The sequence below is a fragment of the Dermacentor silvarum genome, chromosome 1, assembly GCF_013339745.2.
Source record: "Dermacentor silvarum isolate Dsil-2018 chromosome 1, BIME_Dsil_1.4, whole genome shotgun sequence".
Lineage (NCBI taxonomy): Eukaryota > Metazoa > Arthropoda > Arachnida > Ixodida > Ixodidae > Dermacentor > Dermacentor silvarum.
Window position 1 is genome coordinate 6656952 of NC_051154.1, and position 13660 is coordinate 6670611.

The window sequence follows — 13660 nt, forward strand, 5'->3', positions numbered from 1 at the left end:
AATTCTTATTGTCATGCGATAAATAAGGTTTGTAATGTTCAATCCACATGAAATAACATTTGCTGCCACTTAGTGCTAAATCTTTTCGCGTTTGTCATTGTTGGCATGATAATATCAAGAGATATGTACCACCATGGGCCCTGTCACTTGTATGACAATATTCAGAAAAGTAAGAAGGAAACCGGATCGGACATTGTCACTTTCAAATAGCCACGTTTCAGAAACCCAGATGATAGATAAATGGTGGCCAATGTACTCGTGCGTCGCTTTTTCCAATTGGTGCATTTAACAATACGCATTTAACGTCGAGGAAGGCACCTTGCCGCAGCCGCCTCCGCAGCGCATAACTCGCAGTTCAGCACCCGCGCTTTGCTGGTTGACAGAACTCGACTCAGAATTCGACTCTTTCAAACTGAAGCAGCGGTCATTCGACGACTGTTTGTTACAATTCAAGCCATCGTGCTGTCAGGCGTAGTTTCGTCGGTAGCAAGTGCAGACCAAAAATACGTTGCGTACTTCTCCGTAGCAGAATGCACGACGATTCCTGAAAGGCATTCTCGAGTGGATTGCATGCCTCGGATCCGAACACGCGGGGGATATATTTGAAAGGTTGCATTCAAGGCAGACATGCCATGCTGCGGAAAGTAAAAAAAAAAGAAAAAAAAAACAGATTAACAGAAACACTTAACAAAATAAACGTTCTCATGACAAAAAATGAGGACATTAATCAATCACTGCGGTCTGCTCACGTTGAGATTGCACGCGCAGTCCTAACGCTCAGCGTTAGGTTTTACGACACCTCCACTTGAGATTCGCATATTAATAACTTCAGCTCCCTCAATTCCCGCAGGGCGCGTATGTCTAACAGGTGCGCAAAGAATTATGATGTTAGTAGACGATTCATTCTTTCGCTCCGGGAGTAATTACTGCCATTTAGTCTGGGCCTCTACAACTCAACAAGACAAATAAAAATGTTCTACAAAACGCTTTCGGGGATCACTCGTAGGCATGCAGGGCATTGCCATAAATCGGGATGCGTCATATTTAGATCAAGAAAACTTGATCTAGCGTTATAAACGGAATATTAAAGGCGGTATTTGCTTTTTAACGAAAATGAGCTGGTTTGAAGCAACTGGCTAGAACATATACTACGAATAAAGTTGAACTCTCGGACACTGATTACTGTTGGTGTACACACGTGAAACAGGCTAACATGTCTTCAACCTATGTAGCTATATCTGCACGACCTAGCTTAAACGTGAGGGGCCTGCATTTTTTTTCTCATTTCCATAAAGGTTTCGCTTTCTTAAAAACAATGCCGCTTTCTTAAAATGATGCCCTGTTTAACGTTCGTACACCGAGACAGCGTTTTTCTGCATGCCGTGTTTTGTTATAGATGCGTGTCTCTCGCAATCGCGAGCGACGCCACAGCTGCAGGCAGGTGGCGGCGGAAGCGCTTATCTGCAGCTGCGTGGCCACGCGTCGTGCTCGCAGCTGCTTCCGGCGTGATGGACGACGACGCGTACGAGGGAGACCTGGGCCTCGCCGAGCGGCGTGCCGCATCGCCGGAGGAGCTGACCAAGCTGCCCGAAGGGACCACAGCTGGTGAGCGTTTGTTTCGACCTGGCTTCGCGTCACACAAGCGGACGGAGCTATCACATCCGCAATGCTCGGCCGTCCTATGAACGCCGGCAGAAAAGCTAGAATCGCAAAGCGCTGGCGCTCTTCCGGAAACTAAAATCACGGTTTGCCTACGAACATCGGGACAAACTCGCTTGGCACCAAGTCGGCCGAGGCGATAGCGCGGGTTTTAAAACAGCCTGGTCCTACATAGTTATTCATTCGGAGACGAGGTCATATGGGATATTCATGTGACCACGTGAAACACTCGTGGCAATACAGCAGGATAGTACAAAAACTATGCCGATCCAACGCGGATTTTGGAATCTGCGTGAAGCGACTAATGAAATGCTATGCCCATTTCCTTCCCACGTCTTTGGTGTAAATGAGCGCCCGCGACAGGCACTCACGCGGAGCTCATCTCAAAGAGCCCATAGAAATATGTGCGAGAGCATCGGGCTTCGATTACCACCGTCGGAGACGTTTTTTTGTGTGAGCTATATTCGGCAAGGCAGCAGGAGTCAGGAAAGGAGGGTTCGCAAAGAAGGCTTCGTTAACGGCATCGATCGAACGTTGATCGATGGCGAGCTCGTGAAACGGCTTGGTTACATCGTCGCCACTAGGAATGCACTTCGATCGGACGGGTGTATTTTTTGTGGCAACGTTGCATGCGGAAAAAAACAACAACTGCACGTTGACAGCATTTTACTTGTGACGCGCTTGTAGGTTGCGTGACCGATAGGTTACGTTATAACACGTTACCGTTAGCGGCAGCTCTTGGTGCACCGGGTATTGTTTGTACTTTGTATTTATAACAACTAACATCAGCTTCTTTTCTGATCACAAAGCGCACCTGAGTGTGTTTCAATAAATGTGTGCAAATTAAAACACCACTTTCCGTATACTCGGTACTTGCAGTTACCGTCTTCAAGCAGTTTACTTACGACGATCTCCTATGGAGCCGCTCGGACTCCAGCTTGCGCTGTGACTTTCTTGACAAACTCAGCGCCACGAAATGCTAAAGAAATAGTGGGGAAATTGCGAGAAAAAGCATGGCATGATATGCAATGATACCAACGTTACAGCAATGCGTGTTGTTTATGCATACGTTGTGTAAAGCAGCAATCTATCTCAACCACTATTGTACGTTGGTACTTTTCCCGCGATTAATTGCGTATCAATTTGGAAGAAATAGTGTATTTCTTTGCAATGAAACAGTGCAGCAGTCTTACAGAAATAATTGCTAATGAGCCTCTTGAGTTCGAGCCGTTGATTTTCGCTCACTTGGAAGACTTTTTTCTTACTGCTAATACGGTGTGTTTGCACTGCTGTAATGATTTGTGACTGCTTCTGTCATTGTGTTCAGTGTTTTGCTTCATTTATGAGCTCTTTCAAGCCTGTTTAGTTGAAGTCAATGCCCTTAGCAATTATTTTATCGAAAGTAGGCATATGTGATCAGTGGTTCTTTTTATTATTCCTTCAGCAACCTCTTCTTGAATGCTTTTGCATTCCTCTTCCTATGTGATGTACCAGTCGAGGCCCTTAGATGGTGATTATGGTTCTGCAAAGCTGAGCTTTTCTGAATGGCATATTCAACATTAAAATTGAAAAAAAAAAAAATAGGAGATGATGTCAAGCTGGTACATTTTACGATCTAGTGAAATCGTGCCGTGAAAATATACAGCGCTGCCATGGCCGCTATTTTAATTAAGGCTTTCTTAGATTAGTTCGTATACGTTCAAGTTGACAATATACTTCTTTGCTACATTTCAATCAAGTATGTTTAATTCATTATATGAGCGGTAAAGTGAAAATATTTGTGTGTTCATTGTTGCTTCGCAGGTCAGTGCACTATTTACCACATACTACACACAAGCTTTCGTATAAATAAATAAAAAAAAACGCTGAATATTTCACTTTATTTTATTGCCTTAAAGACCTTTAATAAAAAGGGGTATTACATAAAGGGTGAGTAAATACGTTATACAGATACGTTAATAACGCATACACAAGCGATACAGGCATAATGAAGTAGTAATATGGACATAAGTACTAAGCAGCCTATACATGTTTTTACATTAATAAAACAGATGTTCAAGAACGCAGGTGATTATGCAAGCGTCAGACAATTATCTTTGGCAGCTGATAGTAACACTGTTCCCGGGAAGGCTATTCTAATGAGTGATAGTGCAGGAAACATATGCATGGGCAACTTGACCAATGTGATTAGAATGATGGAGCGAAGAGAGTGCGATGAAAAGCAGACTGCGATGGGAAAGATGTCTTTTAGTGACGTATTTTACAACTATGAAGAGTCTGAAGTAACTCAAGTGCATTTATTAAGTATGTTTGGCATAGATCCGAAACGCCACATGCATCCTATAGCCATACGTATGCGAGCAGTTTTGCGTGTGGGGGTGCATGCCGTAAAGGAAGCTTTACGAGCTTTTGGTTAGGGCTGATGAAATCACGCTATTAATGAGTAGACAAGTAATTAGAGAATATACCACCGATATATTTAAACGAGTTTACTAGTTTCACGTTGACGTCAGTAATTGTATAAGAGATGATACGAGGACTCGGAGGACGAGTGAAAGACACGGCTTTGAATTGAATAGGCTTAAGGGTCATTAGCCAATGTTCACTCTATTCCTGTACATGATTAGTTACTTATCTGCTTGAAGGGACGAATTTGTCAGAAACATTAGTGACAGAACGGTAGATTACACAATCATTGGCGAACATACGAACAAGAAACGTGTAGCGGTAAGTCGTTAATATAAATTCGAAAAAGAAGAGGACAAAGAACAGAACCTCGTGGGACACCTGATGTTACCGGAAGGTAGTTAGATGTTTGATCGCCTATTGACCCTTTTCCCGGCGCTACCGCGGGCGCTGCCAAGTTTGATCACGTGGTGACGCGTCCATTGTTTGCCTCAGCTGCCTCCGTGTTTACAATACAAGCGCGTGACGCCGGTGGGGCGCAGCAAACCTCCGTTTCGACGCATATCAAAGACGATGTCAACGACACGAAGCTTTCGCCCCAGCTTTAGAGGACATGTAAGTGCTTTCAGAGCTCATTACGCCTTGTCCGAACGGCGCGAGTAGCGTATACGGTGCTTGTACTAAAAGTGGGGCTTGAAATGTATTCCAACCTGCCCAAACTTTCCGCTTATGAATTAAATCAGGATCACTGTGCTCGTTCTTCATTTGGCAAACATTTTGAAGCAGCTGCTTGTCATGTTTCTGACTCGGTAAAGTTCCTCGGTGCGGCCACTATATGATTGTTCATTTTCAGCCTAATCGCTCGCGGGTGTGCTCTGCTGCGATAGATTTGTTCTTGAGGCGCACAAAGCTTGGGATGTAAACGTTCTGTACTTTGTGCCAGCTTGTAGCAAAGACATATTGTCGCTAGTCCCTCGCTTACTCTGTGGACCGTCACGAAACGTTCAGGTTCCAACATTCGTGTCTTGTCGGTGTGGTCGCCGTCACTCATGCTTCCGCACATTGATTCAAGTGTGCGGCCCATTCACTTATTAATGCTACGTTGGCGATAGGGCGAGTGTATGTTTGCGTGTGAGTAGGGGTAGATGTGTAAATAACGCGCGAGAAACTTACAATGCCAGTAAATGGCGTGACTTCCTTTTGTAACGAGCGGTACTCACTCTTACGTGCTGACGTTGCGGAGCTTAAAATTAATTTTCTTTTTTTTATCCTCGAGGAAAGCCGTGCATCCCGAAGGGCCGGCAACACAGGCAGTCCTCATGTAGCCACGGCGACACAGGTTGTTTCCATTCCTTAATACCCAAACAAAGACGTATCTATGGGGGGAGGCAAAGTATGTCATTTATGTGTAATTTATTGTCATTTATGTGTGAAAAGTATGTGCAAACTGTTCTTGTGGGGAGACCTTGAATGCAACCCTGGTCCTACTGTTGAATATATGTTTGAAAGGATAATAGAAACACAGAAAGCCATCCAACAAGACATTTCTAACTTGACTATGCAACACACACTTAGAGCATCTCTTGAGACGTTATCCGCTAGACTGAATAATATTGATAAGGTGTTCACGGAATCCCAGGCAAGTCTCAATCCAATAGCGCCAATTGAACAACACATGCGTCTACTTCAACAATCCTTTGGTACACAGCATCGCAAATTAATTGGCCTTGAGGACCACAGCCGTCGATCCAACGTCATTGTCTATGGCATACCGGAAGTTGATCCTGAAGCCGAAAAAGATTTGAGAGACAAGGTCCTTGTCTAAGTATTCGAAAAAAGGCTTGGTGTATCGCTTTCTTCGGTGGCCCGTATTCATCGACTTGGTAGAAGAAAAAATGATGGCAATAACCGTCCTATAATCCTCAATTTCCACGATTTCAATGAAAAAAAGGCTGTATTTTCCAATGTCTCGAAACTGAAGGGTTCTGCCATTCATATTCAGCATGACTACTCACAAGAAACATTGCGAAAACGGAAATTGCTTTGGGATTCAGCTGCAGAGGAGAGGGCGAACGGACAGAAAGCTATATTATTTCATGACAAACTAAAAGTAAATAAGCAAACATTTGTCTGGGACGACTCGGCAAATAAACGAGTTCAGCTCTTACCATCTTCGTCAACTTCAAATTTACAAAATGTTTCCAGCAGCTTTCATCCTTGTCAACTCAGTATTTTAAATTTAAACGCATAAAGCATAGTTAACAAAGCAGAAACACTTGAAATCACGCTGCACACTTATAACCCGCATATCATAACCGAAACCTGGCTTCACCCTGAGATTATATTATATTTAGGCGTGACAGAGCCTGACGTGGAGGGGGCGTGGCGATAATGTTAAAAAGTAGTATTCAGGCAATTTTGTTAGAGCAGTTAGATAATCATGAGAGCCTTTTCCTCCAGAAAGCATACTCAGGACGCACGTTTATTCTTTGTGGCGTGTACAGGCCACCATCTGCAGAATCAGATTATCTGCGCCGACTGCAAGACCGCATGTGCACATTTAGAAAAACGCCGATAATTCTTGTTGGGGATCTTAATGTTCCTGGAATTGAATGGGTCAACGAAAACATTGGAACTTCAGAAAACTCTGAAATTCTTTCCGTTATTATGCTCACGCATAACCTACATCAAGTTGTGACTGAACCAACAAGAGTTCATGGCTCGTCGAGTTCGATCCTTGATCTCGTGTTCCTCGACCGCTGTTATTCAGACGTTTCTTCCGTTGTACATGAGAGCACATCAGACCATAACCTTGTAGCTGTGTCCTTTTCTTTATCGCATGGCCAACAAGCACACCTTAGGAAGGATAAGACCATAAAAGATTATTCAAAGGCAAAAGATGAATCAGTATTAGACTACCGGAACTTGCTTTGGACACATTCATGGTTAGCAGCTTATGTGAATTATGGAACACATTTAAAGATCACTGTCAATACTGCATCAGTACCTTTATACCCAACAAGAAAAAGCGCTTAAAAAAGTAAATCCGTGGATTAGTCGGCATATTATTCATTTGAAAAGAAAGGTTAAGCGTCTCAGGCGGAAAAATTCTGCTAATTCTAGTAGCTTGAACAACCTTAATGCTGAACTGTCATCCAGTATTAAATCAGCTAGACAACATTATTTTAATGAAAGCCTTGCACAATTTATAAAAAATGACCCCCAGAAATTTTGGAGTCACATTCGAGACTCTCATAAGCCTATAGATCAGGTTCTTGTTAACGAAAGTGTTGTCACATGTCACAAATCTATTGCTGAACATTTTAATACTTACTTTCACTCCGTGTTTTCTAACGATGATGACCCTGAGTTTCAATGCGATCCATCGTTTGATAATGAAGTATTTGCATCCTACGAAGGTGTAGTTGAAATGTTGCTTCGATTAGACCCCAAAGGTTCTGTTGGTCCTGACAATGTCCCAAATGCATTCTTGCGCCGCTATGCAGAGCCTCTTGCACATTTTAACTATAATTTTTCGTGTCTCATTATAATCTTTTTCGTGGCCTTCTGACTGGCTTACAGCGAAAGTTGTTCCTGTTTATAAGATAGGAGACCGGTTGTGTGTGAGGAACTATCGTCCCCATTTCTCTTACATCCGCCTGTTGTAAGATGCTTGAGCACATTGTCGCTGATCACATTCTTCCGATACTAAGGCCCCTGCCAGCACGGATTCAGAAAAGGATTCTCTACTATCACACAATTAGTTACGGCCATTAATAATTTCAGTACCATTTTAGATAACTCACGACAAGTAGACACCAATTTTTCTTGATTTTAGTAAGGCATTTGATAAGGTTCCGCACAATAAATTGCTTCTCAAGCTTAAGATAATTGGAGTTCCTCTAGCCCTCATTAACTGAATTGCCGCCTATTTGAAACACCGTACACAATTTGTAGAAGTTGATGGCGCTTGTTCCTCACCTCTTCCCGTCTCCTCAGGTGTTCCCCAAGGAAGTGTACTTGGCCCCTTACTTTTTTAAGTGTATTTGAACGATATAGTTTCTGCTATAGATCCCAGTGTTGCTATTAGTCTGTTTGCTGATAACTGCATGCTTTATAAACCGATCTACTCACCTTCCGATCAAGCCTTACTTAATTCTGTACTAAACGATGTCATGAACTAGTGCGAAAATTGGGGAATGGTTCTTAATACAGAAAAAACGGTATCCATGCGAATAACAAGAAAGAAAATGCCACTAAAATTTGACTATTCTCTTGAAAACAGACCTATTTCTAATGTTACATGTTATAAGTACTTAGCTGTTATGATTAATTCCCAGCTTAGTTGAACTAACCACATTAATTATATCACGTCATCTGCAAAACGAAACCTAGGCCTCTTGAGGCATAAACTTGAAGGAACACCAAGCAGCGTTAAGAAATTGGCATATCTATTTCTCATCAGGCCGAAACTCGAATATGCAGAAATAGTCTGGGATCCACATACCAAAAAAGACATTAAAGAACTGTAAAAAGTGCAGAGACGAGCAGTGCGTTTCATCTGCAACAAATTTCGAAGTCTCCATCTGCTCTAATGGCAGCTAACCAAATTCAGCCCCTCCACATAAGACGAAAAATTTCTCGATTAAGCTTTCTTCATTCACTTCTTCGCAGAAAATTTGGAATTTCTCCAGACCCTTACGTCACGCCCTCAGTTACCCGGAAAACCCGCCACAAACATAATTTCACCTTAGCCCCCTACTTTGCGCGGACAAACCAATATAAATATTCATATTTCCCGCGAACAATCACGGAATGGAATTCATTACCAGATGTGTTTCAAAATGGAAATTTTGTAAATTCCAGTGCCAACGTTGTATAGATTGTGTCCTATTCATGTTTTCCATATTCTGCCTGTCTGCTGTTAGTGACCAACCCTGTATTTTATTGATTTGCAGTATTGTTTCTTGGCGTTCCAAATATTCTATTTAATTTTTGCCCATCCTGCTTGGACCAATGAGGTCTGCAGTATCGTCTAAACAAAAATAAAAAAATAAAAAATAAAAATCCCCCCCCCCCCTCCCTTTTTGAAAGCGGGCACTTTCGGCTACACGCTGGAAAGCCGAACAAAACTACAGCTGAAGCAAAATTTTCTTTCTTATTAGAGTGACCACCTAAGTAATGCTTTCCTTTACTACGTATCCCCTGCTTGGGCAGCGAGGATTGTGCCTCCTCGTGACGCGCTGAAGCGGGCGACGTGCGGGATTCGCCATACACGCTCTCACATTGCGGAGAAGGCCTGGCACTGGACAGTTCCCGCCCTATCAAATTGCCGCTTGCGCTATTTGCATCATGCCCAGTTTTTTGGGACCACCTAACCATATTCGAAAAAAAAAATCAAATGGCTTGCTATATTTAACCTGCGGGCGAGGGGAGAGGTCCGGATGAAGTGTTATATAATCAACCGCGCCCAATGATTCGTGTGCCTTACTGCATGAAATCGTTGGATTATCAAATGCTGGAACTATTGAATCTCCGCCCAAAGAAAGTCTACGTAGCGTTGCAGTCTAAATATATTACCACCATCAAAAATGTAATCAAACCACTTACAGGTCTAACTGCCAAATTTCATTGTGTAATCACGACTTATCATATATATCTTCGTGAAAATGACCTTTGTCGAACGCGCGGAGCCATTTCAATACCAATAGAACACTGAACTGACTTTTTTCTAAAGGCGTGTGTAACTTCTGATTTTATCGGTTTCATTTTCAGGCCGTTTCTAAATAAGAGCTACACTATTACTTGTTTCCTGGCAGGAGCAAGAACAGCAGATATTTCATATTTTGAAGAAATGAAGGCCATTTTTTGGTGACGTGTGCCGCAAATTTGGACTGCGTAGGTTGCTTATGTGCTCGAAAAACGGTTACTGAATACAAGCTTTCTCCCAATTTTTATGCTTTATACACGGCATTGAGTTGTCCCCCCCTTAGTATACTCGGTAGCCTATGTGGAGCACGGTGTTTATATTTGATATTCAAAGTACGAAGCAAGGTTCTGAGGGACGAGCGATATGTGTTTATTCTGTGTAAGTTCATTACAGCCTTTGTAGTTATAGTTCTATATTGAAGTGTTCCAGGATGTCATACCGCCGCTTTCCCAGACTCCTAAATCAACTGCACGAAATACGGACTTGAAATTACATGAAAATAGGGAGAATTTTAAGCGCAGTGCGTAGCGAAACTTTCCCTTTCCTGCTTTAAAGGAAAGCGTTGCCGATAACTACTAAAACCCTCGTTTTCCCATGTGTTCTCGTGCATCACACGGGATGCGTATAGATTGTTTCTCCGGTGTCCTCGGTGAGCTAAACAAGGCATCTTGTTTATATCTGGGGAAAGTTAGGGGCATGGTATGTCCAACATGTAAGTGATGTACCAAATAAGTAGTTTGAAGTCGCGTTTTCCAATAGAATAGACGGCTGCGCTGTCATAGTTCAACTTGCGCTGCTGAGCACGAGATCGCGGGATCGAATCCCGGCCGCGGCGGTCGCATTTTGATGGAGGCGAAATTCGTGCGCATTCGCTAAGGCAACGTATGGCGCGCCGCCGAAGGCGCCATCTCGTTCCTCTAGAGCAAACTGCTCCGCGAAAAGGGTCAATATAGACAGAATGGAGTGGCTGGTTAGAAGTTATCAAATTGAGTACGTTGTGTAGAGTTCTAACTGAGAAAACCTTAACATTAGACCTTGGTATGGTACTTTGATGAAGAAGAAGAACGTAAGCTTTATTTTCAAATCAATCAGATTCAAGTCCCGCATCCTTTTAGTGGGTCTGGGCACACGCCCCGGACGCGGTTCCGAGACCTTGTCTCGTAGCGGCTTCCTCGGCTCGCTGGACGGCCCAGAGTTGTGCTGTCAGGTTCGAGCTGAGCAGTGCGGTCTTCCAGCGCGAGCGGAGGCTGGCGGTGGAAGAGACGGAGGGGTCGGCAGTGCCCGAATTGTTTGTTAAATCTTGACACTCCCATAATATGTGATTAAGCGTCGCAACCTTGCCACACGACGTGCATCTGTTTGTAGTGTACATGTATGGATACATGGCGTGCATGAGTCTGGGGTTTATGTAAGAATCCGTTTGTAATTGCCTGTAGTGTACTGCTTACGCCCTGTCTAACCTAGCGTGAGGGAATGGGTATACGCGTCTCTGTAACTGGTAGTGTGTCGTGATGTCGTGGAACCTGGTCAAACGATCCTCCCACGCCCAGACGTTTGCAGTACCCCGCGAGGGCTCTTCCGCCGATGATGCTCGGTGAGTGAGGCCTCGAGCAACGCGGTGAGCCGCTTCGTTGGGGTGCTCAGTCCAGTGTGTGCCGGGATCCATAGCAAGTGCCTTCGGTTATCGACGTCGGCCTCTCCCTGGTGATATCGCTTGAGTATGTCATACGCCTCTTGCGATATGCGCCCACTTGCAAAATTGCGAATTGCCGTTTGCGAATCGCAGATTACGTATGTAGCCTTGGTTTGTGTGAGGGCCAGTGCTATGGCCGCTTCCTCTGCCGCTTCGGCATATGTCGTGTTCACGGTGACGCTCGTGAGGTGGTTACCTCGGTGGCTAGTAACTGCCGCCACTAAACTCTTCCTGTCTCGATAACGGGCTGCGTCGGTGAAGACTGCCTCCTTGTCGTTGGAGTAACTTTGGTTCATGTGTTGTGCCCTGGCTTTACGTCTCCCCGTGTGGTGTTGGGGGTGCATGTTGCGAGGCAATGGGGGCACGATCGCGCATGGTTCTTGGCATTTCCACTTTGATGCCGTGCTACGTGTGGTATGTGATGCCGAGCTCTTCGAGCACGTGTCTTCCCGGTAGCGTTTTGGATAGGGGCTCGAGTTGGGACACTTGTTGCACTTCCGAGTTCCTCGAGCGTATTGTGTAAGCCTAGTTCTAAGAGCTTGGTGGTGCCGCCCTTGTTTCTATCATCATTCCTAGTACCCGGATCTTCTCTACAATCGGGATGGGTAGACCATTTGATGCCGTTAATTAGATTTCTTCCTTTTCCGGAAGTACACGCAGTGATGGGCCCATTTCTCTCCCGAAAGATATATGCACCTGCTCGCGTGCGAAAAAAGTAGTTTCCCCAACATACTGACATAGGCAGGCATAAACATTATCGCTAAAATCGTTGCTGCGACTCGAGCAAGAGGCTCTAGTGTCAGCTTTGTGGTTTTTTCCCCTCGAGACAAGCAGGGCCATTTCGTTTTGGATCCACGCAGAGTGATCGAGTTCGGAATGAATTGCGAAGTGCTGTGGATTCGCGGTCGGCACACAGAAATATCGGGATAATTATTCTTATAGTTATGTAGAGAAGCACTAAAGGTGAGTCTCGCACATTTCCAATATCGACGATCTGAGAGTCCCTCGCGAGCCGCCGCTTTGCAAACCACCGGGCACACTACAAGAACCCTACTGAGAGCTTGGAATTAGTCCTACCAAGGTACATCGCCAAGGGTCACCTTAATATTCTGCAGCCCGCTTTTTAATTTTACGTCCAAGATATGAGAAGGGCACATGCACATATGTGAAAAAGGGAGTCGGATATCTGGAAGGCAAAATCGCGAGGAGAAGAGCTCCCACGCGGCGGGCGCTGTTGAATGTGACAGAGGCCTGCTTCCGAAAGTTCACACACTCTTCAATATATTGACAACGTTCAACGCTGAAGAGAATAGAACATGACGGCCGAAGAGATGATTAATCAGCTAGATCTCATATCCATTCACCGAGTGCAAGCCAGCATCAACCTTCGTGTTTATGAAGAAGCACCGACGAATGAAAATCGCGGTGTGAAGCAAATATTTGAATTCGTAAAAAACGACATCTTTTGAAAGAAAAGGTAGTGTATTAAAGGCAGTACCGTTGTTACTGTCATACTGAAGACGGGTAAAAAGAAGGACACCGACCAATAAAAGGTTCAACCTCGGACTGCAAAAGGATGCAAAAAGGTAGGTCTGTGCTGTAGACAATGCTATCAGCCTTCAAATAGAACCTTCAAAGCGGGAGGAGGCGCGAACCCGCACATTCTCTCGCGGCTTCGCGCACACCCTTCCGCCTCCCCGCTTTCATCGGAAGAAGGCTATTACAGACCTTCGCTCAACCAAAACCTCTTCGTCCTCTCGGCTGAGAAGGGCAACGCCACGGTGCTTCTCAACAGGACTGACTACCGTGACAAGATGTCACTGCTTGCAGACGAGGCGACGTACAGTCGTCTGAAGAAGGATCCTACGCTCAAGGTACAGAGGGAGCTTCAGAAGCTTCTTACGGATGTGTTTCGTTTTGTAGACCCAAGGCACAAAGGGTTGTACTTCTCCCTTCTGTGCACTAACGGTTCGGCGCTGGCGCTCTACGGTTTGCCAAAAGTACATAAACCCAACGTCCCGATGCGACCAATTGTTGACCTTACTCGCCCTCTGCTTCATAAACTGTACGAATACCTTCATAAGCTTCTTTCCCCTCTCGTTGGTAGAGGCGCCACTCACGTTCGCCATTCCGAAGACTTCATGAACAAGATTCGTCATTTTACCCCTGACGATCAGGAAGCGCTTGTCTCG

General features: G+C 44.5%; 1 protein-coding gene across 1 annotated transcript in view; it reads left to right on the top strand.

Moving 5' to 3' along the window:
- Positions 1–1470: 1470 nt before the first annotated feature.
- Positions 1471–13660, top strand: part of LOC119456331 (coiled-coil domain-containing protein 125-like) — a 260423-nt gene continuing 248233 nt past the window's right edge. Inside the window, exon 1 of the mRNA XM_037718042.2 lies at positions 1471–1605. Coding sequence (XP_037573970.1) covers positions 1509–1605 — 97 coding nt within the window. The 5' untranslated portion in view covers positions 1471–1508. The remainder of the gene's footprint in view (positions 1606–13660) is intronic.